General features: G+C 42.7%; 8 protein-coding genes and 2 long non-coding RNA genes across 10 annotated transcripts; 3 read left to right on the forward strand and 7 right to left on the reverse strand.

Moving 5' to 3' along the window:
* Positions 1 to 692: 692 nt before the first annotated feature.
* On the reverse strand, positions 693 to 2022 carry LOC6565278 (chorion protein S38). Its single transcript, XM_001991090.2, has 2 exons — positions 1927 to 2022; positions 693 to 1716 (listed from the first exon to the last, which is right to left on the reverse strand). The coding sequence occupies exons 1-2, from the start codon at positions 1969 to 1971 to the stop codon at positions 874 to 876; spliced, it is 888 nt and encodes a 295-aa protein (XP_001991126.1). The 5' UTR covers positions 1972 to 2022; the 3' UTR covers positions 693 to 873.
* A 1732-nt stretch (positions 2023 to 3754) lies between these two features.
* Positions 3755 to 4898, reverse strand: LOC6565279 (chorion protein S36). Its single transcript, XM_001991091.2, has 2 exons — positions 4820 to 4898; positions 3755 to 4689 (listed from the first exon to the last, which is right to left on the reverse strand). The coding sequence occupies exons 1-2, from the start codon at positions 4865 to 4867 to the stop codon at positions 3889 to 3891; spliced, it is 849 nt and encodes a 282-aa protein (XP_001991127.1). The 5' UTR covers positions 4868 to 4898; the 3' UTR covers positions 3755 to 3888.
* A 1185-nt stretch (positions 4899 to 6083) lies between these two features.
* On the reverse strand, positions 6084 to 7594 carry LOC6565280 (uncharacterized protein DDB_G0283357). Its single transcript, XM_001991092.3, has 2 exons — positions 7477 to 7594; positions 6084 to 7388 (listed from the first exon to the last, which is right to left on the reverse strand). The coding sequence occupies exons 1-2, from the start codon at positions 7558 to 7560 to the stop codon at positions 6177 to 6179; spliced, it is 1296 nt and encodes a 431-aa protein (XP_001991128.1). The 5' UTR covers positions 7561 to 7594; the 3' UTR covers positions 6084 to 6176.
* Positions 7595 to 9801: 2207 nt separating this feature from the next.
* Positions 9802 to 11696, reverse strand: LOC6565281. Its single transcript, XM_001991093.3, has 2 exons — positions 11269 to 11696; positions 9802 to 11205 (listed from the first exon to the last, which is right to left on the reverse strand). The coding sequence occupies exons 1-2, from the start codon at positions 11609 to 11611 to the stop codon at positions 9944 to 9946; spliced, it is 1605 nt and encodes a 534-aa protein (XP_001991129.1). The 5' UTR covers positions 11612 to 11696; the 3' UTR covers positions 9802 to 9943.
* Positions 11697 to 12553: 857 nt separating this feature from the next.
* Positions 12554 to 14628, reverse strand: LOC6565282. Its single transcript, XM_001991094.3, has 4 exons — positions 14477 to 14628; positions 14213 to 14401; positions 13394 to 13473; positions 12554 to 13337 (listed from the first exon to the last, which is right to left on the reverse strand). Exons 1-4 carry the CDS (start codon positions 14531 to 14533, stop codon positions 12809 to 12811), a joined length of 855 nt encoding a protein of 284 aa, XP_001991130.1. The 5' UTR covers positions 14534 to 14628; the 3' UTR covers positions 12554 to 12808.
* Positions 14629 to 15649: 1021 nt separating this feature from the next.
* On the forward strand, positions 15650 to 16754 carry LOC122322457 (sepiapterin reductase-like). The gene has a single exon (XM_043214723.1). It carries the CDS (start codon positions 15782 to 15784, stop codon positions 16586 to 16588), a length of 807 nt encoding a protein of 268 aa, XP_043070658.1. The 5' UTR covers positions 15650 to 15781; the 3' UTR covers positions 16589 to 16754.
* A 519-nt stretch (positions 16755 to 17273) lies between these two features.
* Positions 17274 to 18007, reverse strand: LOC122322460. The gene is made up of 2 exons (XR_006246619.1): positions 17961 to 18007; positions 17274 to 17869 (listed from the first exon to the last, which is right to left on the reverse strand). It is a non-coding gene; the product is annotated as an uncharacterized LOC122322460 (long non-coding RNA).
* A 2140-nt stretch (positions 18008 to 20147) lies between these two features.
* Positions 20148 to 21837, forward strand: LOC6565285 (splicing factor ESS-2 homolog). Its single transcript, XM_001991097.3, has 2 exons — positions 20148 to 20585; positions 20652 to 21837. The coding sequence occupies exons 1-2, from the start codon at positions 20240 to 20242 to the stop codon at positions 21812 to 21814; spliced, it is 1509 nt and encodes a 502-aa protein (XP_001991133.1). The 5' UTR covers positions 20148 to 20239; the 3' UTR covers positions 21815 to 21837.
* Positions 21838 to 21911: 74 nt separating this feature from the next.
* On the reverse strand, positions 21912 to 22697 carry LOC6565284 (sepiapterin reductase). The gene has a single exon (XM_001991096.3). The coding sequence runs from the start codon at positions 22695 to 22697 to the stop codon at positions 21912 to 21914; it is 786 nt and encodes a 261-aa protein (XP_001991132.1).
* Positions 22698 to 25642: 2945 nt separating this feature from the next.
* LOC122322455 lies at positions 25643 to 26376 on the forward strand. Its single transcript, XR_006246618.1, has 2 exons — positions 25643 to 25689; positions 25781 to 26376. It is a non-coding gene; the product is annotated as an uncharacterized LOC122322455 (long non-coding RNA).
* The last annotated feature ends 454 nt before the right edge of the window (positions 26377 to 26830 follow it).

Below are 26830 nucleotides of genomic sequence, written 5' to 3' on the forward strand. Positions count from 1 at the left end.
ACACATGTTTCTTTTTTGTTTTTTTTTTACCAGACTTTACTTTAGCAAAAAAAGTCATAATCTTCATATAGCTACAATAGGAACAATCGGTCAGTTGCAAGACAAATTTTAAGATCTGATACAAATGTAATTACACAAATTTTGAAGAATAAATTCAAAGCCATTTGTTTAACGTTACAAAAAACAATAGTTTTTCAAGCCTCAGAATAAAGTTTAGATGTCAGCAGCTTAACTCCAATTGCATCTTTGACCTTCACTCGTGTTTTTTATGGTAGATTCGACAACGTCGCTGTTATTCTAAAAGTTTCACTCAGAATGGAAATGTTTCTGATATTTTTCGTATTTCAAAGTCTTTAGAATTCGTAAGATCAAATGAGCTAAATACAGACTTTAGCTGCGACAAAGCAAAATGCTCATCAAATAAAATAAATATCAATCAACGAGTATTTCAATTTGATACAATTATTATATAGACGACAAGGGATCGGCAAAATACCCATAAGTAAATATAGATTTCGAACTTTTCATTATCTTCGGTAATTATTACACATTGAAAAGTTTACTTGACCAACGCTGATTGTTATAATACCAAGTTGGATTCTATGGAAATTATACCTGATTATTATATTCAATTGTGTATTTGTCGCCAGAGGCTTGTCAATTCCAGATTTATGAACAAAGAATGATTAAGCTTGGTTTTTTTTGCTTTGATTTTTCTCAAATTGTTTTTTATTTGTTTGCAATGAAACCTGAGCGCCCGCCTTGTGGGCGTCCAAACATACATACTAACTAAGACCAGCCGTTGTGGGGCTGGCAGCTGGCAGCTGGAAGCGACAGCGAGATGCGTCGCTAGCGTCGTCGTTGGCCATGCGCTTAATAATGTCCGGATTGGACGGGAGCGGCATAGTTGCCGCCTTGGCCGCCATAGCTGCCCTCACGTCCGGCGATGTTGGCCAGAGCAGAGAGTCCATGGTTGCCACCCTGGAGCAGCTGGTAGCCAGCGCTGGCAGCGGCATTATCGGCACCAGAGGCATAGGCGGGCAGAGCTTGGCGACCGCCGAGCTGATGACCAGGGGACACAATGGGGCCGGGCCTGTTCAGAACGCTGTGTCCCTGTCCACTGCCATATGAGTTCTTGTAACCCTGCTTGTTCTCATTGACGAAGTACTTCTCTGCTGGGGGCTTGACCACATTGACGAACACGGGCTCAACCTTGACGCGACGTGGGTGGTGCTTAACGTATACCTTGCGGAGCACAATTGCTGGAGGCTTGTGCAGCACAACTGGGGCGGGCTTGACAACCAATGGAGGATGATTGACCAGCACCTTGGTGGGTGGGCGGCGCACAATGATGGGTGCCGGACGATGGATCAAAATCTCGCCCTTGTTCTGTGGGTAAGTGATCGATGAGGTGAGAGTGTTACCCTTGGTGTTCACCGGTTTGTAGGGTATATTCTGGTCTGAGCCATAGGTGCCCTGACCTGGCTGGGCAACGCTCGAAGCGTCGGCGCCACCGGCCAAAGAGGAAGCGGCGGCTGAACCATCGCCCAAACCACCAGCATTGCCGAAATCACCAGCACCGCCAGCGGATGCAGCGGCTGCTGCATCGCCATCAGAGCTGGAGCTGTAGCTTTGCTGTCCGCCCGAGCCGTAGCTCTCCTGACCAACAGATCCATAATTCTGTGGTCCGCCGTAGCCGTTCGCGCTGGCGCATGCCTGATTGAGACACACAGAGAGAGTGAGTGTGTGAGAGTGAGTGTGTGAGAGAGAGAGAGGGAGAAAGAGAGAGAGAAAAAAACATTGAATTGAAGCTTGCAGTGCTGCGTGTTGTTGTGCTAAGATTTGTGATTATTCGATTTTGGAGCAACTGGGTCATCGACTGGTGTCTGGTGATTGGGTTACTGTCTAATCGCTGTGGTTACGTACAATTAAGCAGGCGGCTAGCGCCCATATGAAGCTGTGTCTGTTCATCGTATCCAGTCCCAGTTGGCGATTCAACTTGAATGGCTTCGCTGTGTGAACGTCTGATGTCTTCTGCTGCCTTAACCCGGCCACCGATTTCTTTAAATATGCTGCCACCGTTCGTTTGCCCTATGGTACGTGACATTTGGCCCGGTCGGCATCAGCTGCCGGTTGGCGCGCTGCTGTTCCGCTCCAGCAACAATGGGCCCCATTGTTGTTGCACACATTTTGATGTTGGTTGCCCACGCCAGCTAAGCGAACATGGCCAATTGCAGATTGTTCGCACGCATCTTGTCGCGCATATCTCGGCGTGTTACGTAGAAAGCAATAACAACTCAGAACCGAGCCCCACCTAATCCGCAACTCTCATCTGGTGCATCGTGCCCTGACACATAAGCCACATATCGACGTTTTTCCAGAACCAACACAGTCTGCTGCAGTGATTGCGATTGCCAAATGGCTGTCAACAGTTCCGCATTGAGAGAGCGCCAAGTGATTGGATTGCTGCTTGCCATTGCAGCTGATCTGCACTGCAATATGAATGCCATTAGCTTGCGATTACTATTATACTTGCCATTGCCATTACCATTAGCTTCTGTGTTAGATCCTTTAAACTGTTCCTTAAAATCACATTCTTAATCAACTTTAAAACTGATCGTATTTAACAATCAAAACTTGTTTCCATTTGAATTTCATTAAATGGTCTTTTTTTGTGAGCAAAACTACTACAAATTTATAGTAAATCGTTTAATTTTCTTTATTGAACTAAAAAAGAAGGGAAACCTTGAAAAAGATGACCTGTTTAATTATCTAATTTATATTATATATGTTTATATTATCTAATTTATGTGAATTTAGTTGAGATTGCGCAGTCATTGCTTAAATGAGTTCATAATTAGATAGGGGATTCATTTGAGCATCGCATGACACTCAACATTTAAATTAAGTTAAATAGTATTAAGCACAAATTCTTAAATCAATTCAATAATGATTACGACAATTTATTTAAGTATTTATTTGTAAATCAGTTTCTATACGCTCTAATTGCTTATAATTTGTAACTAACTTAATAATATTATTAAGAATTAAGAAAAATATATTAAAATGTGTATTTATTAATATATTTAAGCGCTCTTTATTTTACAACTTCAATAAAACCCGAAATATGTTTGTTGATTTTAAATCAAATTTTATTCTTAATAAGTTCCGACTGTAAAACAAACTCTTCCAAAAAATGTGTTTTGTTTCGAGGAACAATTTAATATTGGATATCGCAAAGACTTATTGCTACTTAAGCAACTATAACTATAACTATAACTATATCTATTCCACGTACGTTGTATGTATTTCATAGTTGTCATTTCAGAACCAGCCAACGGCAGCAGAATTTCTAAATTTGTCACTGAAACTGCAACTGAAACTGCAACTGAAACTGATCAGAGCAGAAAAATGCTGAAAACTGAGTTCAGCGCTCATTGACCTTGGCCCATTTGTTGTCTATGTTTTCAATATTGTGAAATGCATTAACTGGCAATAAAATCAAGAAAAATAATTATATACATACATGTATGCTTGCACATTTACAAGTATATTCTCCAAAGCTCACATGCCAAAGTAAAGTATTGCATAAAATTACCTACAAATAATTACTTATTATTCCAAGTTAAGTTATTGGATTTATGCGGGGGGAATACAAAATCACAGTATTTGCATGGAGTACACACAATGAATTTGAGCTATGAATTAATAATACAATTGATAATAGGCAAGATCTGTTTAAAATAAACCACAATTTTTGTATGTATTTTAGGCTTTTTTTATTTGCATTAAGAAAAAAAAAACAAATTTGTTTAATTAAACATCCTCCAGCTGGGCTCGGGATTGCTCAACTGCTATGCCTGAACCTGAATTGAATCTGATTCGGACTTAGTAGTTGGGGGAGCCATATGGGGCTGGGCTGGCGTAGAGAGAAGAATCAGCTCCGGAGCCATAGCTATCGGAACTGTGGCCGGACACGACCGATGATGAGGCAGCAGAGCTGCCGTAAGCCTGGGGCTGGCTGTAGTGCTGAGGCTGCTGGTAAACGGGAGCAACGACTGGGGCCATTGGGGCCTCGATCTTCTTGCCCGGCTTGTAGACCTTGACGTAGACGGGATTAAGGCTCAGTGGTGTGGGCACCTTGTTGATGACCTCCTGCTGGTAGATGACTGATGGCTTGATCTTGTAGATGACGGGATTGCCGCGCACCACAGTCGGTGGGCCGCTGTTCACATGTGCGGGTGGTGCACCGGGCTGGTGTACAATGATTGGTGGCAGGGGCTGTGTGGCAATCACCTGATGATTGTTGTGACCCGAGGGCACCAACAGTGAACGGAACAGATGCTGATCGACAAACTGGGGTGAGACCACATTGATCTTGCCCTGACGAATGTTGCTAGCCAGATTCGTCTCGGCCAGCGACTCGGCAATATCCTCGGAGTTCTTCAGCTTCTGGTAGGTGGGGCTGTTGTTCAGGGCATGCAGCTGAGCCTGCACGCGACCCAAACGACGAGCCTCCTGCGGCGATGGCTGAATCTCGGCCTGAGCCGTCAGCTGGTTGGCCGATGGCTGATTACCGCCGGTCGCAACATTGACATACTCCTCCAAACCCGCCGATGGACCTCCGGGCAGATATTGAATCTGACCGCCGGCACCACTGCCACGGGAACCGTAATTAGCGCTCACCAGCTACAGATCAAAATGAGAAAATGCAAATAATTGGCACTGATTAGTCGACAAGTTATTTTGTTTTTTTTTTTGAGATACGAAGAGTTCTTCGAGTTCAGGGATTCCGAAGATTCGGTGTGCTTGAACATACCGGTGCGGCGGCGACGGCAAAGAGCCCAAACCAAAGACCAAGTTGCATGTTGTGTGTGATGTCTACTGCTCGTTGAATGGCGACGATGCTAGCTCTTTATAGTTACCCATGGCATCGCTGTGGTGCATTTATATCGCGCTCACGTTAACGCCACTGCCACGGCCCCGGCTACGTGATCTTTGCGATGCCATTCGCCACCGATTTCCATTTCCGATTTCATATATGTTGTCTCACCGCACATCGCCGACAGCTTGTTTGTCTTTCGAGATGTTGACCAGTTGTTCTTGTTGTAATTGCAGTACGCATTGTTCTTGATGGCTTCTTGGTTGGCTGCTGACAAGATCTCGGTTCTGTCTGTCAACCCCTACTCGTATTTATCAGCCACCAACAGCATCAAATCTCTGTCTCTGTCTCTGTCTCTCAGTTTGGTTCTTGGCAAGGTTGTGAATTTGGATGCGGATTGCGGTTTGGCTCGAGCAAACTTCAAACGACAAAAATCTCAGCATCTTGATGAATTCGCTTTATCATCTTATCACGCATACGAATTCGAAATCAGCTTCGAATCGTTCCAGCTATCTAAGAAACACAGCACTTAAATTAAGAATATTAACTCTACGAAAGTAATCAGAATTATAGTACGGCTAAAGATGATACTCTGGACTGGACTTAAGAATATTATATATAATATAGTAAAATTACAACAAATTGAAATCCGAAACTGTTAATGATAACAATATAATTTTCGGTTATTCATCCCTACACCTTCAGTGCTTTGCATCAAATATTAAGTTTTGAAATTTATTGTTTCATATTTTTGAAATACCTGACGAGTAATTGAACTGGTTATAAACAAGTTTTCATTAGCTGTTTATATCGGCAATTTGATTTGTAATTTTCCATTACATAAATGAACATATCGAAATCAGCCAATGATTGCACTTTTATTTTCTTCCGTAGTTGATCACATTTCTTCTTTTTTGAGCTCACCAATTGGCAAGATAAGCAATGAACTAAGCCAAGTTAACCACTAATACTTGAATACTTGAATACTTGAATACTTGAATACTCGAATACTTGGATATATTCTATGCACCACCGATCATACTAATCAACGAACCGAACTCACAATGTTGGTGGCATTCTCTAAAGTCCAACTAGAATGTGAGAGAAATGTGCAAAAGATGCCAGCCAAAAATTACGTGAGTTCTTCGCCATTGCTTATAAGTCACCTGATATAAAACTAAAATTCGACGTGGAGTCTTTGCCAAATTTTGTAGTTTTTGTTTGACGTTTATTAAAAACAATTATTAATAAGTTAGTTAGTTAGTTAGTAAGTTTAACTTGGGCATTTAGTTAATCAGAGTCCACGCTTATAAAGCAGATAGGTCAGATCGCGAGTCGGACGACTGCCGTAATCATTGAATTGTGATTTGAATGGCAACTGGCTGCTGTCCTGATCAACGTGCCTCAGCGAACTGTAGCTGGAGCCGGAGCTGGGCGATACGGCCGATGTGGGCGACGATTGTGATTGGGCCGCATGCAATGTGTCCTCGCTGGAGTTGATGATGCCCGATGCCGGATTTGCATTCTGGCCATTATTGTTTGGCTTGGAACGATTGCGTATTCCATGACGCGATTTTCCAGCCCGTGTGTGCATGTGTGTCTTGTGTGTGTTGTGTGTGTTGAGTGTGTTGTGTGTGCTGTGCGTGTTGTGTGTGCTGTGCGTGTTGTGTGTGTTGCGCATGTTGTGTTGTATGGGTGGGTATGTGTGTCTGGGACTATTGAATAACTTTCTGTGTCTGTTGTTGTATAGTTGTCCATAGCCATTTGCATAGCGCTGCTGCTGCTGCTGCAGTTGCCTCTGGTAGTTGTCTCTCAGTGCCATGGCCTCTCCATCGAGACTCAACTGGGTGATCAAATTGGTTCGACCATAGCTACCAAGAAGGCCCGACTGGTGGTGCTGCTGCTGCTGTTGTTGCTGTTGTTGCTGTTGTTGCTGTTGCTGCTGTTGATAACGTTGACGTTGATGTTGTTGATGTTGTTGGTGTTGTTGCTGCTGTTGCCGTTGTTGCTGCAGTTGCTGCTGTTGCTGCTGTTGTTGCGCCTCTGCTGGCCGTTCCGCGCCCGGCAAATACTCATGATGCACTTCCTCGTGCACACCATTGTTGGTCGAGTTGACGATGCGATTGTAGTCATCATTTGTGCCACCCACTTGCAGGTGAATGGCATGCTTGAAGTCATCACCCAAATGCTTTAGCCAAAAATCATCGTTCACATCACCGGTGGTATAGATGCGAGTCGTCTGTCCAGTCTTGGGTTGGCCCACACCAACACCGTTCGCGGACATCACATCGATAACATCGTACGGACCGCCTTCCAAGCTCTTTGGTGTCACCGCATAAGTTTTGCTTACTGGCTCCAACTCATCTTCCATTCGTTCGACGCGAACGGCTTTCTTTAGATCACCGCTAAGAACAATGTCAGAATCGGTGCTGGTTCGGATTGTGGTGCTGCTGCTTCTGGGACTGCTGCTCTCATAGATACTGCCACCGTTCGTCGTATCATTTGTCTAATGGGTAAGGGGTAATGGGTAATGGGTGAATTTAGTCATTTAATCGTTGAGTTGACTCGAGCGTGGGTGGGATTGAGACACTCACCTGCGCTATTGCCAGCGGTGCCATTGCCATTGATATGGCCATTAGCAGCAGCGGCAGCCAAACAGAGTTGGCAGGCGCGCCCATTATGTAAATGCTCGATGTGTGTGATCTGCTTCGGTTGTCTAACTGAACCCAGCGCCCCCAATGGAATGGATTTAAATACTCGATGGCAGCTGCATTCATTTTTGCCACGAGCTGTCGCCCAGTCGCGAGCGCACAGACGTGATCTATGGCCGCATATCAGATGCATCATCAACATACATCATCGACTGACAACCTTGCTTCATCTCAGCGGTGCGTCAGACGGCATCAGGGTCAACAAGTTGTTGCACTAACTACTCAATGGGCGCGTATGATCACAATGAGCCAGTATCTTAGCTAGTGGCAAGCGTAACAATGCTCCATGAGTTTAAAACGAGTGCGAGAACACAATGCAACTTGTTATTGATGATGATCGCTGCTTTGCGCTCAAAATGGCGGCCATTTCCGGTTGAGAACTCTCTTGTCGGCTTGTCGGCAACTGTACTTTACTCGTGCAACAACAACAACCACAATTGACCTATCAAATTATCCATTCAGGTGCTCCAAAAAGATAGCATAGAATACAAAATAGTCTTTAGACAAGCCATAGACAAGCAAAGAAAATCTGCGGTAAAGAGTGCTTTACTGCAATTAAATCAACCGAAAGAATGCTTTGCGTTTTGACTTCCGCAAAACTGAGCCACGAACAAAAAACGAAACGATTGCATACAAAATACAAGTCAAAGAATGGAAGGTGTTTGCTTATCGACGGCAACTGCTTAGAATTCATATCTCAATTCGCAGTAATTATGAATGCTCACGATGAAATTACGACAAACAAGAGCTGCCACAAAAATGTATGCATGCATCAACTGTTTTTTGTTTAAAATTGCTTTTTTTGCTTTGAATGTGCTTGCTAAATTTGTTTTGGGTATGCGCATGGAATGTAATCACGATCTCTGAAACTGCTCGACCAATTTCGACTAGTGCATGCTGCCTCAGGCAATATACAAAAAAAAAAAAAAAAAAAAGTTCACTCTAAATTGGAGCACTGATATTTTTGCGCTTTCATTTTCTTATCATCGATTGCGCGCAATTAAAGTAGCCAGTAATCGATATAGACGAGTTATCGGATCGATATGAGGTAAACTTAATTTTTAATTGTGCGATTCTTTAACAGCCTGCCCTATTTTGACAGATTACCAAAGAACAAAAAACACGAGAACATCAGAAACGAGATTCGAGCTTAACAACACGTGAAAGTAGTTGTCAACCTTGATAGGAACACGAATAAATCGGTTTCAGAACAATTTCTTGAATGCTATTAAGCTGTTAATAAGCAAAACAAGCTACAAAAAAAAACGAATTTTTAAAAAAAATACAATAATTGTTTAACCAAGAGATACATATTTACAAATGTGTTATAGTAATTAAAGTTTTCGACTACAATTAAAGGCATTATAATTAATAATTATTATTATAATATAATAATACTATCAACTCTATAGGTAATCAGGGTATCTGGATCTGTGTTGTTGGAATAAATAATGCAAGATGTTGGAAATAACTGTATTTGCCTATGTACACCGCAGCTTGTCTTGCATTCCCGTTTTGTAGTCTTAATCTGTTGTTGCCTGCGAGCAACGGTAATTGTAAGTTCCTTATGATCAAGACCTTCTACGATGGAATGCTTAAGCTACTTTCATGAAGTAAGAGTCAGTCGCTTTTGGTCGCTTGAATCGCGTAGTATAAGTCGCATGAAGCGGACATATATTCTGTATTAAATACAAAGCTCTGAATAAATATAAACTCCAAGTTATAATGCAAGAAATTAGACATGGACACAATTCACACAAACAGTTTATTCAATATTGTTTTTTAGATCAGAACTCTGAAGTTGACGATGGAGAGGTAAACGTGAACCGAAAACGCCTAACAGGCAGAATACACACGGACAGACAACAACAAAAAATGCACAATAAGAAAAAAATATAAACAATTTTACATATATAAATATATATACATATTTACATATATACATGAATACACACAGCGACATAGAAGTGGGGCGGGCACTGTTCCACTGGCCTAAATTTATGGCCCGTCAATATTCGCAGATCTCAGCAGAATTCGGGCTTGTTGGCCCGGCCCGTTGGGTCTTCTTCTTTAGTAGCTTGAGCCATAGCCGCCGTTGTCATCACTGTCGCCGTAGCAGCTGCAACGAGAAGCGAATTCAGAGAGTGAACAAAAAACTGCCACAATGATTTTCAATTTATTTTTGTTATTTTTTTGTTTCGTTTTTTTCTTATTTTTTGTTTGTTTATTATTATTATTATTAGAAACTAGCCAACAAGCATAGCAATAAGACCACAGAAGAATTCCCTACATAAACAACTATACACTATACAGAGATTTGTGAAAGGTAGAAGGAGGTGCGGATGGGTGCCTAGAACCAGGTGCGCAGATAGTCACTGATGGGTGGCACATTGTAGGTGTCCAAGCTGTAGCCGTCAAGGGTGTGACTATTGTAGCCATACGTCTTAGATGGCGTCCGTGAGTAGTCAGCTTGAACCGCCGACTCGGGCTCGGTGGATGCATCGAAGCCCCATCCGCCTAGGCGACCATCAATGAGCTTCTTAAGAAAGTCGGTCGTCTGCTTCTTTTGCTCAGGCTCTGGGTCGACCAGGGCACCACCATAATGTGAATTGTTATCAACATAATCCGGATGCTTGTAAACAATGCCCGAAATGATGGTGTCCAGATGATTGTCGGCCATATGCTCCACCGGATAGCCACTGCCAATGCCAAGCACTGATTTTGCATAATTTCGAGGATTTATCGATTGCAAATCGCCGGCGAATTGCAGCGGTGTTGAGCTCTGCTCAAGCGGATCCGGCACCGAGGTGGTCGACAGCAAAGCCCGCAGTTGTGAATCATCCACAAACTTATATTCATTGTAGTTGCCAGTCAACGGCGATGGTATCTGCAGTGGAAAATAGCTGAAAGTCGAACGCTTGGCGGGAATCGAATTAACTAGTGATGGCTCTTCCGATTGCTCCGGCTGCTCTGGCTGCTGCTCTGGCTGCTGCTCCGGCTGCTCGGATTGCTCGGATTGCTCGGGCTGCTCGGTGATGGCAGGACTGCTCATATGCTGGGCATCCTCAGCAGTATCGGATGGTGGTGCACTGGCTGTAATGGCACCACAGCCCATATGGCATTGTCCACGTTTGAAACTGGGATTAAGCGTCTCCGGCATGAATTGTATGATCTCTGGAGCGGTCAGATCAGCGTTGGCACGCTCCTGTTCCAGCAGATCATACTCACCCTTAATGTCGCGCTTTGTCATGTGACGGGTTCTCAGTCCCAGCCACCGTTTGTCATGGCCCGATCTTAAAGAGGGCGTCTTTTTCGACTTGCGCTTGCTCTTGGACGACGTCGTCTGTGGGGGCACCAGCCCAAACAGATGCATCTTGTGCTGCTGCTGTGGGCTCAGATCCTTGTGATAGAATTTAACATATCGCGGCGGACGCTCCTGCAGCTGCTGCTGTCGCATTAAACGCTTGCGCAGCAGTGAGCCGGGACCGGAGCTCAGATCACGACGACGACGTATAGCATTCGGACTTGAGTTGGGCGGCTGGGCTACGTACCTTGGCTTGGCCGTGGAGCATCTGCTGCAGGTACAGGTCGACTTGTCCTGGGCGCGACAATCTAACAATGAAAGTTGTGCATTAGTTGACGCGCGTGCAAATCATTTCAAAATAAAAGACTCACCTGATTTGGTGGCCGTAACACGATCCACCTTGGCATACAGCTTGGCTGGCTTGTTTTTGGGTGGTGCTGGCGTACGTGGTTCCTCCACGGTGAAATCGAAGCTGTAACTGATCTTTGCCTTGGCCTGCACGGGCTTCTCCACACGATAGCCATACTCGCCGCCCGTATACTGCTTTGGCTTGCTCGGTCTGGGCACATTTAACTGATAGCCAAGCTGGGTGGGGCAATCGCAGCCCTCGTCGCCCGTATAGACGACCTGAACCGGCGTCGGTGCTGGCGCAGCGTTGACAAGCAGCATCGTTAGCAGCAAGAGCACCACCATGATCGAGTGCATCGCAAACATGATATGGATATGGATATGGATTGTATGCACTTGTATGTATTTGTTGTGGTATCAAACGGCGTCTGCTTTGGTGTCAGACGTATTGGCTACTAGCCAAAGCTCGGCGTGTTCCATTCTTTATATCGGCTTCGACTCCATCCCAGTGCAATCTCTCACGCAACAACCCAACGACCACGTCTGGAGCGCTCTGTCTGTTCTGGTCAGCGGCGACGACTCTCGATGAACTTGAACTTGAACAATGTTTTTTCTGCTTTCGCTCTAAGTTGTTATTATTGTTGTTGTTTATGTTTCGTTTAAACTGCTGCTCTTGTTGTTGTTGCTGTTGTTGTTGGTCGCGCTGACCTTTTCAAATAATATGCACTTGCGATATTTTCCGTCAAAAGTCATGTTCCCAGCGTTCGTTTATTTCAGTGCCGCAGCAAGTGTTGCACTTGGACTTGGACTAGGGGCAACTAAATACAATATTTACCATATTTTTAATTATTTATGCATTTATGTTTATGTTTGATTTACAACTGCATTCTTTTGAACACGAAAGCCCATCCATTATTCGATACATCTCACACAAAATAGTAGCCGCCTTTAAAGTCCGTCTTGTTTATGCTAATATTTTCATCATAACAAAAAAAAAAAAGAAGAAAGATCGCAAGTTTATGTTTATTAAGTAATGTTTATTATGCGCTGTATACTTTTGGGGTAAAAAAATTAAGAAAAAATATGCTTATGAAAATGATCAGTCAAACGCGTTCTTTGCTTATCGCGAAAAGGTTTTTTCTTTCGTTCAACTGATTAAAATCTTTAAGTGCAAATTATCTTGTCGAGCATGCTCTTCCAGATATTAAATTACAAGCAAGATTTGGCTGAGCTTCAATGAACTAAAAACGCCCTTTTTTTTTTTGCCTGCATTCAAACAAAATTCTTAAACGGTTTTTTAATGGAGTATGCCGTGAATATTTATTTCCCCAGTACATACAAATGTGCATGTTTTGGTAGAAAATCAAATAATAAAATGTGCAAAATGTCCAACATGCCTAAAATATACGTATTCTGCTTAGCTTTAAACATTTCTTGATTTGTGTATTTAAATACTAATACATACATAGATACATACATACAAACATATATCCATTTCCATTCAGATACAATTAATTATTTACAGGCTGACACAGAGTCCGTTTCTGCGCCAAACTTCACCATCTAATAATGGCTGCCACCCTCAACCTCCTGCCGACGTGCATTGCGGTAAGAAGTGACGCGACCAGGCTTGAAACCACAGTCGACGGTTACTTTGCCGCCCACCTTGGCATAGCTATCGCTGCTGGAGTCGGAACTGTAGCTTGATTTGCGGGTATTAATCTTTCTGAACTTGGGGTTTTTGTATTGTTCGGTAATGTAACCAAGCTGCTTGTATGTCAACTGTGGCGTTGACTCATCATCGTCGTTGGCTTTCTCCTCCTCTTCCTCAACATATTCCTCGTCTTCCTGCTTGACGGCATAGGTGCGCTTCTTCAGTGTGATGACGTCGCTTTTCAGCTTGAACAGATTCTCCTCGGCCACATTAGAATGGAAGACCTTTTGCTGTCCATCCACAGGCTTCTGCGCAAATCCATATGCCAACTTCGCCTCGGGCACATTGATTGCCTTGCCAGCCTGAACAGCCAGACTAACGCTTATGGGATCTGCTGGTGCACTGTCATCATGTGACTTCTCGGACACATACCGAATGCTAAAATAAAAGAGTTGTGTCAAAACAGGAGGAGCAGCGATCGATTGTTTACATACTTATCATAGCTGGAGCTTGTACTGGAGCTGCTGTAGCTGCTATCTTCATTCTGGCAGCTGCAGGTGGGCTTGCATGGCTTCTGTGGAAACGACGAGAGTTTTGGGTATCGGTATCGTATTTGAGTTTTGAATTCTATCATTGCATGAGATTGTTGATGCTTGGCGCACGTACGGGATGATAATGACGACAGAGCGATCAATGCGGCCCAAGTCCATTATGCTGATGATGATGATGATGAACATGTTGGTGCTGGCAATGGTGGTGTTGGTGGTGGTGTTGGTTGTTGTGGTGTCAGTTCTGATGACGCAAGAACAACGTTGCTGCTGTTGCCCTAATACTGTTCACATTGAACGTTGATAGCTGATAGCGCTTGCATGCGGAAACGTTGCTCGCAGCTTTCAACAGTCAACAGTCGACTGTCAACTGTCAGCTGCCGAGGATAAATGTGTGTATCTATGTATGTATATATATCTATATAGATATGGTGTTAATTATGCATGTATGTGTGCTGTTGTGTTAAACTGGGAACTGGGAACTGGGCATTGTGGTAGTCTTTAGTGTAACTGGATTTGATTTTTGATGATGCTAAGCTTAAGTTTGGCTAGCCACTGGATTAGTCATCGGCCATAGCCATAGCCGTAGCTCGATGGCAGCATGTGAACTGCACGACCCCTCTTGGGGCAGTCCACATGCTCCAAGCGCTGCAGCCGCTCGGCCAGACGTTGTGCCGCCAACGTCTTGGCCTCGATGGCGCCCTCAAGCATGCGGCGGCTCAGCAGATTGTTAAACGCATGCACATATTGAAAGAGCTCACGTACTTTGCCGCAGGTCTTGGGCAGCTGGGCGGGTTCGATGAGCTGCTTACTGCACCAGCAATTGTCACCAATGGGCGATAGATTCACCTCGCCCTGCTCATAGTAGCGCGGCTTTGGTCGCACTATTGTCGGTCCCTGGCAGCTCTGGCAGTAATCCGTGCCCTTCTCCGAGCACACGCAGGCCGCACGCAACTGCTTAGATAGATGCAGATGATAGATAGATAAGCTGTTTGTCCAAATGTGCAAATTTTAGTCAATTGTACTTACACCCTGGCTGCAGAGCAGCGCCAGCAGCAATGTCAACAGTAATTTGCACCCGTGCATCTTAGTTCGGTATTATTTGTATTATTCGTGTTATTATTATTATTATATGTATATACTGATGGGTGGCTCGTCTTATCTGTCGCGTGCTGCTCTGCGCTCGTTTAACGTTTGAAGTCACCCCGATGAGACCGACACGTTTTATACCCAAGTTCAAAACTCAGCTCAGTTCAGCTCAGTTCAGCTCAGCTCATCTTCTTGTTGTTGTTGTTGTACCGAGTTGTTGGTGCACTTCATTATATTTGTATTATTTTAATGTTCTTGTTGTCTATGCACTCTCAACTCTCATCGTAATTCGAGCGAAAAGAAATTCGGCATCATCATGGCATGGCTTCATCTTCATCATCAGCGGGGACACTTTCTCATTTTAGTGCGCCAGGGTTACACGTCAGGCTCAGGGCTGGCTTCGCAGTTGCTGTTGCTGAATGCGGCTGCTGTGGCTGCTGCTTTCGCTCGGCAGTTGCACGTGCCCAAGAACCCAACGGCTAGTGTACAGCGACATGTGGATGTTATGGGATGTGTTGATAAACAGAACTGGGCAAATTCCATGAAATTCATATCATTACCGCTGCTGTCGTTGTCTCTCTCGCTACCGACGTCTAGTCGATTGTTCATCTTCTTTCTTTTTTTTTTTTGTTAAAGCCCAGTATCAGTCTCTGTCCTAATTATACCCTTGTAGAGGGTATTACAATTTTGTCGTGGCATGGAGATGTCTTCGACTTGATTAGTCGAGTTGCTATTGCCAAGTCTGTCTGTATGTCTACTCATTTCTTGTCTAAGTTGTGCTCCTCAGCTTAAAAATTGATTGAGTTGCAACTTGGCGTATTTCCGCCTTTTTCCTTCGTTCACCCAGGAGTCAACGTCCGCCCGAATCGGATCACTATATTCTATAGCTTACAACGGTCAAATCTAAGCTGTGCAATCGAAATATTTACTTCACAACTGTCAACAGAATTTACAGCTCAAATCCAGTTGTAAAACAGAGCTGGATGGCAGCCGATTGACATATTCGACAAGGGTATGTAATTATCGGTGTGTCAAAGATTAGCGTTCTTTATTCCAATTGAATGTTCCATATAATACACATGTTTCCCGGATTGTTTATCAGCAGCAAAATAATCTACCATTTAATAAGTAGCGCTTGCCATAGTTCAGTTGTACAACAGCAAGTGTTCGTAATACAAGCATCAGCAAGAAACTTCTACAATCTACAATCTACGTAATTCGACATTCTCAGGACTTAAGCGAAAAATGGCGGCAAAAAAAGTGAACTTAAATGCACGCACCTTCCTGGTGTTAAGCGGCAGCTCGAATCCGCTTGGCCAGATGCTCGCCCAGGAGATGTGCGGCCGCCTGGCAACGGGCTCGATGGCGCTAATTCTGGACGAGAATCGGGCGCAATTGGAATTGTTGGAAAAGCTGTTGAAGCAACAATTGAAACCAAATTCGGTGCAAATATTCACTGGTCTTTTGAATGCGGACCATAGCAATGGCGCCCACCTGCTGGAGCAATCCTTGCAAGGCCGTCATCGTAATGACTTCGAACGTGCCATTATCGTGCACAATGAAGGCGATGCCGCCACCCATATATTGATGGAGCCACAGACGGAATTGGCTTGGACCGATTATGTGCAGCGTCACCTTTACGCGCCGGTGGCACTTAATCAACACTTTTTGAATTCCGAAGCCTTAACGGGCATTGAGAAGCTGGTGGTCAATGTGACTTCGTCGTTGCAAGTGCGTCCGCTGGTGTACAACACGCTGCTCTGCTCGTGCAAGCGAGCTCGTGACATGTACTTCCGTTCCATGGCCTCGGAAGAGGCGCTCGCCGATGTCCATGTGTTGAGCTATGGGCCTGGTCTGTTTGATACTCATCAAACCCAGTGCGGTATCAATGGCAATTATCTGATACCGGAGGAACTATTGATGGTATCACAGGACCAGATAATGCTACGCGTCCAGCCACTGCAGTCAACACTGAAACTGATCAACATTCTGGAGAAGATCGCCTTTGTATCCGGTCATGATGTGGACTATTACGACACTTTCAACTTATGAGTAGCAATGCAGTCGTGGTCTCTGCATCCAGACCCACTCCCCGATTGGATCTGGTTCGCAGAAACGCACGTTAACATGACGAATGATATTAACCAATCTGTGCCTATGAAAACGGACTTAAATAAATTTTGGCTGTTATGGCAACAAAACATCCGAAAAGCAAAAATTTATGTATTTCATTTATTGCCTTTCCTTGGTTCCTTGGGGTTTGCCTTATTAACCCAATTCTATTTGTGAACTTTTTATTTTTAGCTTGACAACCAGTTGCCGTCGTGGCTAATCGTGAGACAACAGTTTGTTTTTCGTCTGAGTCATTGGTAGGGGAGATAATGCTGAATTTACACAGCGCCAATTATTAATTTAAAATTGAATTTTATGTACTAAAAATTGCGCATCAACTCAACAATCCAACAATCAACAGGCGATGTCATAATTTATTTTGTTACATATATTTATTATTGTCAAGTTTACTGTAATAATTGTTATTCAATAACATATATATTATTAACAGTATTTGATAATGGATTCCATTTTTCCACAACTTACTTATTTTCGCGACCGGTTGCAGAACCACGTCAACCCTTTGGCTGGCACACTTGGGTTCAAATGCAACGCCCAGGCGGTTGAAGCGACTCCATGCAGCGACCTCTGGACTGTAGGGCGCTAAATTAATGTGTTACTAATGTAATATTTAATGTTATTTATTATCTGCTAAAACCAGTTCCATGTTTATGTTATAGATTCTAATTCAGTGCTATTATTAATTCATACCTTTACAAGTCAATGTTTTATATCCTTTCAATAGGTTGATTAATGTTTAAATATAATTGCTACATACAAAAATATGATATTATATTGACTATTTTAACATCGTTTCACATCTTTGAAAAATTCCCCTGGGTCCCAGAAGATTTTGCTCTGTGTGGTTAGCCAATAAGCACCACGCAGACAATACATAGAAACGTCACATCGACTGACAAGTGGCTGCTTGAAAATTCAGATGCTTCGGGTACTCCTCTCGTTCGGGTTCTGAGGGCATTCACACGAAGGCGACGAACATTATTTAAGTATAGTGTGGCGATCAGCGAAAGCAGCTCATTGCTTCGCTAGCTTTCGCTGCGACGTGTTCTAGAGCAGGCATGAACAGACTTTTTCTACTAGGTCCTTGAGGGTTATGGATCGCTCAGACTCTTGAGTGTGTGTAAAGATAGCAGCAACACTTTATCCTTGCCTTTTCGTATGCAAGCTGACACTCGATTTTGAATTTTGTAATTTTTGGTCCTGAAGTCCGCAAAATGTATGGTGCAAATTTAAAGAGGGTATTACTGTCCCGACATGCTAAATTCATTGTATGACGGCTTTTCGAACAAACCATTTCGATGCTGCTCAGCGAGATTTGTAGCCCAAATTCTAACTTTTTATGCAGTCAGATTCCAGTCGATTTCACTTCTCTATGTATTGTCTGCTTAGTGATTGAAGCTTGCATCGATAAAATGCTATTTTTATTTTGGATTCATAATATCGATACTTATGGTATTTTTTTAATACAATCGATACTCTTGGTATTTTATTAAATACATACTTGACTAAATCCCTTAACGGTTTTTACCTTTTATTGTAATTAATTTTTGATTTGTTGCAGTGCATGGAACATGTTTATTTTACTGGCGTTGCATTTTTTTTTTTTCAATTTTGTAATTTTCCAAATTTATTCCATATGAAACATATATATACAGGCAACACTCCGTCTTCATCCCCTCTTCTTATTTTTATATTTTGTCGGGTGACTCAGTGCATAGCAACGCGATTGTTGTCGCTTATGTCGATGAACCATTCACAAAACTGTATAATTTTTATACAAGCCGAAATATCATTGATAAGATCCAATCACGATTGCTGGCTCAGCAACAAAGTTGTGCGAACCAAATGACCCATGGCAATTATAATTGCTTAATTATGAAATAGCACTGTATTTGGAAACTGTGGCAAATATATAAATATAATTATGAATGTGCAAAGCAAATGACATACATAGCTGTATGGATTACATCCGCCCTAGTCATACATTGTATGTTTAATTGCAAAATCCCACAATTATTATTGGATTATTTTGATGTGACACACATATTTATATATTTAAGTACGTAGCATACAGTGTCTCACAGTTCAAAAGACGCAGTGCCTAGCAAAAAATTTAAAGTGCTATAAAGTTTAAACAAAGAAACAAAAGCAAAATCTTTAAATGCCAATTTATTTTATGTTATATCACGTTTGAAAAATCAACTTTAGTTTTTATTAAAATATTAATTAATTAATTAAAATTAGTCAAAACTGAAAACCCAAAATACATGTCACCTCTTATTTTAGACAGTCTTAAAAAAGTAACATATTTGGCGTATAAAACTTAAAGAAAGATGTTAATACTTAGTATGATATCATTCCTCCTCCGTGATTGACTGTTGCCTTTAAGTCTTTGGGATTCGGCTCCGTATTTGACTGTCGCCACACATAATTCCATCCGTCCGAGGCAAACATTTTGAATTTGGACTCATCTGCAAATTTGTCTGTGTTCGAGAAAGTGGGTCCTTGTCCAAGTAGGTTTTGGCGAGCGTCATCCTAGTCCCTTCATTTTTTTCGCTTATAAAGGGCTTCTTCCGTGGTACTCGGGCATTGAAGTTATGGTTGCGCAGAACCCGGCGCACAGTTTCCGCACAGCACTTTTTCCCCATTTCATCCTGCACCTGCTGAGTCAGTTTTGGAGCCGATAGTGTAGGATTTTTCCTTTTTATCCTGATGATCCTCCGCTCTTCCTTTTCGGTGAAAATCTTGTGTGGTGCCTTTCTGCCCTTGTCCTCTATCCGATTTTCGTCGACGAAGCGCCGAATGATGTTGGTCACAGTTGATTTGCTTAGATTTACCATTTTAGCTATTTGGCCATGTGAATATCCTTTTTTGAAGTGCTCCAGGATGAGATTCCGTTGTTCAATGGTAGTCCGCTTGCCCATAGTCCTTGTTGGCCGGTTGCACTCGAGATGCAGGATATAACTAAACTGACTACGAAGGATTGCTCTATTTATACCGAAAATAATCAACCCGACGTAGAAAATCCGGGTTTTATGGCACCCAGGTGTCCATAACGCCCCTGATCCAAATTCGCTGTGACCATAAATTAAGGTACTTTTTTACATAACCCGGCCCAGCCGGTGGGAAAACCCCAGTTTATTGGGATCATATATTCATTATGGTGGTTAATATATGTACCTGCCATCGCTCTTTGGAATTTTTGAAAAATATTTAATAATTAGTTTATGGCAGGCAATTAAATTTTTGGCTAGACACTGCGTCGAAATAAGGTCTGAGACACTTTAAGCCCTTTCCCACCTTTTTAAAAAAAAAAAATGTTAAAGTCTATTGTTGTGAATTGCAGTAAATGCGCCACAGTGTGTTTGCACTGCAATATTATAATAAGAAACTGTATGTTCCACGGTTTTTAATTATAAGTTTTAAATAAAAATGTATAGTACGATAGCTTATTCAATAGTTTTGCATCTGTCTGGCAACCCTCCAGCTGACATGAAACGTTTGTTTGGCTTGTGATTTTATTAAAGTTGAGAGTCTCACCAAAACAGAATTTAAAGAGATCCTAGTATTATGGCCGATACACCAAGCACGCCCAACACACCCGGCAGTCGGGCCGTGGAAATAGCCAAGGCGCAAAACACAGCACTGGCAGAGTTTAAGCGTCCGCTGCCCAACAGCAACGATCGACGCAAAATTAAACCCAAAATCCTAACCGAGGAACGGTATATTGAAGAGATGTCCAAAATCATACAGCGTGACTTCTTTCCCGACCTAGAGCGACTGCGGGCACAAAATGACTACCTGGAAGCGGAGTCGCGCCGCGATTTTTTACAAATGGCCGAAATACGAGCACGCTACAGTCTTGGCCGTGTCTCCGGCACTGGAAACCGGCGCGGCTCTAATAGTCGCAACAATGGTAAGCTGATTATTATTACACCCGCAGCTAGCAATACACTCAACAAGATATTTGGCTCTCTTGCAGCCATGTCACCAGCCACATTTGAAACACCACTGGGCACCACTGACGCCAGTGCAACGCCACGTCCAGACACGCCACTCAGTGTCAGCGGTGGCAGTCAGTGCTCCAAGGCCGAAGGTGGACAACCGGATGCCCTTGGACACAAAATGTCCTTGGACGCCTTTCTGCAGCACTACACCAGCGAGGATAATCAAAGTTTTCAGGAAATAATTGAAACGGCCGAGGCGAAGCTGCGACTAAAGTACGCCTTGTTGTACAATCATGAGCAGCTGTCCATGGAGCAACTGCAGCGTGCATTAATGTTACCCAGCATTGAGCAGCAATTTGAAGATCCCGATCCCTTGCGCAAGATTGAGACGTGGAAATACACCAACATGAATTCCATTATGTATGTGCCTGATGGCGTTGAGTTGACCGAACAGGAACGCGTTCAGCTCGCCGAACGCAAACAAAGCATTCAGCACAATGCCACAAGACTGCCGGCCACGTCCCAGCCCGAAACGCCGGGCAGCAAGCCAGCTACAAATGTCAGTCTCACCAAGATGAATGCAACGGGTGAAGAGGCCAGTTCACAGGGAACGGGAACGCCTCGTATTCGTGGCTTTGATCTGTTGCGCTCACCATCCGTATGTCCCGGCGAAGCTTTCTCACCCATTATGACCTGGGGTGAGATCGATGGAACGCCCTTTCGGCTAGATGGTGGCGATACGCCTCTGCGCAATACGCCTGGGCCCTCGTTTCACATCAATGAGAACTCGCGCAGGGAGAACATTGCCATTGCGCTGGCGGAGAAGGTCAGCGAGAAGATGCGCAACCAAAAACAACAAGCTCTAAATACAGCGCGACGCAACATCGGTTCGCCCTTCGTGCGCTCCAGCATGGAGCGTCTGGCCAGCATGTCGCCGGCTGCGCGTCGGCTCGCCAGCAGCAAACTGGGGCTGCGCACACATCACACACCGTTACTGACACCATCGCCAGGACAGGCGCGCAAGCGCAAAGTCACACCAGGTGTGGTGCGGCCGATGCCGAGCGGTGGCAAACAACAGACACCAGCCAAGGCCAACAGCTCCGGCAATGCAACACCCATCGATACCGGCTCCACACTGACTGACGATCTGCTAAAGATACCAGCAAAGAGACGAAGCGCCGCTGCAGATTTCTTTTAAAAGTTCAAAACTTTACTTTTTTTTTTGATAGTTTTGTTTAAGCTTTATTTGAGTGTAATAGAAAACCCATAAACCGGAAGAACTAAATTGCTTACTCCTAGTCTCGGTAGTCAACGTGATCGCCCGACTTAAACTTATGTGCCTGCAGCACCTGCACAAACTTGAGCACCGTTTGCTGCGGTGTCAGCATGGTCTTGGACTCTCGCTGCTCCCTGAATGCGGCAGCCAATGACGGATCGTGTGATTCGCTCTGCACCTGAAGTGTCATCTGTGTGTCAATGACGCCTGGTGCGTAATTAACCACTAGCGTCTCAGCTGGCGGCTCCTCCAGTGCGAGCACACGAAAGTACATTTCACGTGCCGACTTCACCGTACAGTAGTAGGCCATGGAAGAGAATGGCTCCAGGGCCGCCAATGTGCTAAGATTTACCACCAGCTTGGGTATGCCGGCAAACGTACGCATGAACTCACAGTTCAATGCCATCGCCGAGAACAAGTTGATGTGATAATATTGTTCCAGTATCCCGGTATCGCCCAATTCCCTGGCATGCTTGGATGTGTCGCCCAATGTGCCAGCATTGTGAATGACAATCGACCGCTCAAATTGTTTGACATCAATGCCCCTTAGCGTTTCGTCCAGAATGCGCACAAAGTCCGCTGTGTTGGCTGTGGCCAGTTCCAATGAATAGGTGTGCACTACCAGCTTGCTGTGATCCGTCAATATGGTCGCCTTGGCCTCCTGCAGCAACGGCTCGCTGCGACCCAAGAGTACCACCACCGAACCGGCCGCCTTCACCTGATGGGACAACTGAAGGGCCATTTCGCGTCCAATGCCGCGCGAGGCGCCCGTCACCAACAGATAAGTGCGCTGCTCCAGATTCATGGTGAAAGGCAAGTTCAACTCAGTCCAACAAACAGCGACAACAGTTGGTTCTGTGCAGGTTTGTGACTGGCTGTTTAAAGCAGCTTTCATCAGGCAGCTTCCGAAAAAGCTTCAACTCGTACTGTATTCACATGTGTGTGTGTGTGTGTGTGTGAGTATGAGTGTGTTTTGGGGTTACAAAGTTTGTTAGTTTAAATTCGTGCTGAGCTTCAACTCAGGCACACTTTGTTGATGAGCTTTTGCTCCCATACTAACATACATATGTATAAGTATATTTTATGGATGCATATACATATGTACGGGAATGTTTGCCTGCTGCAGCATTAAGATTCGCTCGGAATGACATTACCTCAGTGAGGTTATCGGCGCTACATGTTGTTCGCATTTAAATTCAAATTGATTATTAATTGTCGCTATTGAGATCGCATAATTAAGACTCATAATTGAATATAACCAGTAGTCGCTTATCAATCGGCCCCGGCCAAACAGTGTGGAATGCATTTGCATTTGCAACTGTCAAGGTCAAACAGATATGGAGTTAAATGCATCAACATTTGTGCTAGTTACCTAATTTAAAATCATTCACACCTCAATACAAATTATAAATTAATTATAATCAAAAGTACACTTTTGTAAAGCGGATTCCAGATCACTCGATACTATCGACTCGATATTTTCTTCTTACTATCGCCCTGTAAAATAAATCACAATCAGATTAAATTTAAATATGTATATACATATATGGCATACACACTCTATAATCAATAATCAACGTTATAGCTTGTAAGCTTTAAATCTGTAATTTTTTTTATTTATTTACTGTATTTACAAATGAACAGAAATCTATCAAAAGTTTTCAAGCTTCAATATTTAAAATGTACTTTAATATTTTAAATGAGATTTCTAATGACAACAAAAACAGCTTTAGGATTTTTCCATTTAATTAGACTGATGCTGCACCAACCTAATCGATTTCTATACAAACATACAGTGTCTCACAGTTCAAAAGACGCAGTGTCTAGCCAAAAATTTAATTGCCTGCCATAAACTAATTATTAAATATTTTTCAAAAATTCCAAAGAGCGATGGCAGGTACATATATTAACCACCATAATGAATATATGATCCCAATAAACTGGGGTTTTCCCACCGGCTGGGCCGGGTTATGTAAAAAAGTACCTTAATTTATGGTCACAGCGAATTTGGATCAGGGGCGTTATGGACACCTGGGTGCCATAAAACCCGGATTTTTTACGTCGGGTTGATTATTTTCGGTATAAATAGAGCAATCCTTCGTAGTCAGTTTAGTTATATCCTGCATCTCGAGTGCAACCGGCCAACAAGGACTATGGGCAAGCGGACTACCATTGAACAACGGAATCTCATCCTGGAGCACTTCAAAAAAGGATATTCACATGGCCAAATAGCTAAAATGGTAAATCTAAGCAAATCAACTGTGACCAACATCATTCGGCGCTTCGTCGACGAAAATCGGATAGAGGACAAGGGCAGAAAGGCACCACACAAGATTTTCACCGAAAAGGAAGAGCGGAGGATCATCAGGATAAAAAGGAAAAATCCTACACTATCGGCTCCAAAACTGACTCAACAGGTGCAGGATGAAATGGGGAAAAAGTGCTGTGCGGAAACTGTGCGCCGGGTTCTGCGCAACCATGACTTCAATGTCCGAGTACCACGGAAGAAGCCCTTTATAAGCGAAAAAAAAGAAGGGACTAGGATGACGCTCGCCAAAACCCACTTGGACAAGAACCCACTTTCTGGAACACAGACAAATTTGCAGATGAGTCCAAATTCAAAATGTTTGCCTCGGACGGATGGAATTATGTGTGGCGACAGTCAAATACGGAGCCGAATCCCAAAGACTTAAAGGCAACAGTCAATCACGGAGGAGGAATGATATCATACTAAGTATTAACATCTTTCTTTAAGTTTTATACGCCAAATATGTTATTTTTTTAAGACTGTCTAATAATAAATAAGCGGTGACATGTATTTTGGATATGTTTTCAGTTTTGACTAATTTTAATTAATTAATTAATATTTTAATAAAAACTAAAGTTAATTTTTCAAACGTGATATAACATAAAATAAATTGGCATTTAAACATTTTGCGTTTGTTTCTTTGTTTAAACTTTATAGCACTTTAAATTTTTTGCTAGGCACTGCGTCTTTTGAACTGTGAGACACTGTATGCTGCGTACTTAAATATATAAATATGTGTGTCACATCAAAATAATCCAATAATAATTGCGGGATTTTGCAATTAAACATACAATGTATGACTAGGGCGGATGTAATCCATACAGCTATGTATGTCATTTGCTTTGCACATTCATAATTATATTTATATATTTGCCACAGTTTCCAAATACAGTGCTATTTCATAATTAAGCAATTATAATTGCCATGGGTCATTTGGTTCGCACAACTTTGTTGCTGAGCCAGCAATCGTGATTGGATCTTATCAATGATATTTCGGCTTGTATAAAAATTATACAGTTTTGTGAATGGTTCATCGACATAAGCGACAACAATCGCGTTGCTATGCACTGAGTCACCCGACAAAATATAAAAATAAGAAGAGGGGATGAAGACGGAGTGTTGCCTGTATATATATATATTTCATATGGAATAAATTTGGAAAATTACAAAATTGAAAAAAAAAAAATGCAACGCCAGTAAAATAAACATGTTCCATATACCGCAACAAATCAAAAATTAATTACAATAAAAGGTAAAAACCGTTAAGGGATTTAGTCAAGTATGTATTTAATAAAATACCAAGAGTATCGATTGTATTAAAAAAATACCATAAGTATCGATATTATGAATCCAAAATAAAAATAGCATCTTATCGATGCAAGCTTCAATCACTAAGCAGACAATACATAGAGAAGTGAAATCGACTGGAATCTGACTGCATGAAAAGTTAGAATTTGGGCTACAAATCTCGCTGAGCAGCATCGAAATGGTTTGTTCGAAAAGCCGTCATACAATGAATTTAGCATGTCGGGACACTAATACCCTCTTTAAATTTGCACCATACATTTTGCGGACTTCAGGACCAAAAATTACAAAATTCAAAATCGAGTGTCAGCTTGCATACGAAAAGGCAAGGATAAAGTGTTGCTGCTATCTTTACACACACTCAAGAGTCTGAGCGATCCATAACCCTCAAGGACCTAGTAGAAAAAGTCTGTTCATGCCTGCTCTAGAACACGTCGCAGCGAAAGCTAGCGAAGCAATGAGCTGCTTTCGCTGATCGCCACACTATACTTAAATAATGTTCGTCGCCTTCGTGTGAATGCCCTCAGAACCCGAACGAGAGGAGTACCCGAAGCATCTGAATTTTCAAGCAGCCACTTGTCAGTCGATGTGACGTTTCTATGTATTGTCTGCGTGGTGCTTATTGGCTAACCACACAGAGCAAAATCTTCTGGGACCCAGGGGAATTTTTCAAAGATGTGAAACGATGTTAAAATAGTCAATATAATATCATATTTTTGTATGTAGCAATTATATTTAAACATTAATCAACCTATTGAAAGGATATAAAACATTGACTTGTAAAGGTATGAATTAATAATAGCACTGAATTAGAATCTATAACATAAACATGGAACTGGTTTTAGCAGATAATAAATAACATTAAATATTACATTAGTAACACATTAATTTAGCGCCCTACAGTCCAGAGGTCGCTGCATGGAGTCGCTTCAACCGCCTGGGCGTTGCATTTGAACCCAAGTGTGCCAGCCAAAGGGTTGACGTGGTTCTGCAACCGGTCGCGAAAATAAGTAAGTTGTGGAAAAATGGAATCCATTATCAAATACTGTTAATAATATATATGTTATTGAATAACAATTATTACAGTAAACTTGACAATAATAAATATATGTAACAAAATAAATTATGACATCGCCTGTTGATTGTTGGATTGTTGAGTTGATGCGCAATTTTTAGTACATAAAATTCAATTTTAAATTAATAATTGGCGCTGTGTAAATTCAGCATTATCTCCCCTACCAATGACTCAGACGAAAAACAAACTGTTGTCTCACGATTAGCCACGACGGCAACTGGTTGTCAAGCTAAAAATAAAAAGTTCACAA

The sequence above is a fragment of the Drosophila grimshawi genome, unplaced genomic scaffold, assembly GCF_018153295.1.
Source record: "Drosophila grimshawi isolate 15287-2541.00 unplaced genomic scaffold, ASM1815329v1 contig_1006, whole genome shotgun sequence".
Taxonomy (NCBI): Eukaryota; Metazoa; Arthropoda; class Insecta; order Diptera; family Drosophilidae; genus Drosophila; species Drosophila grimshawi.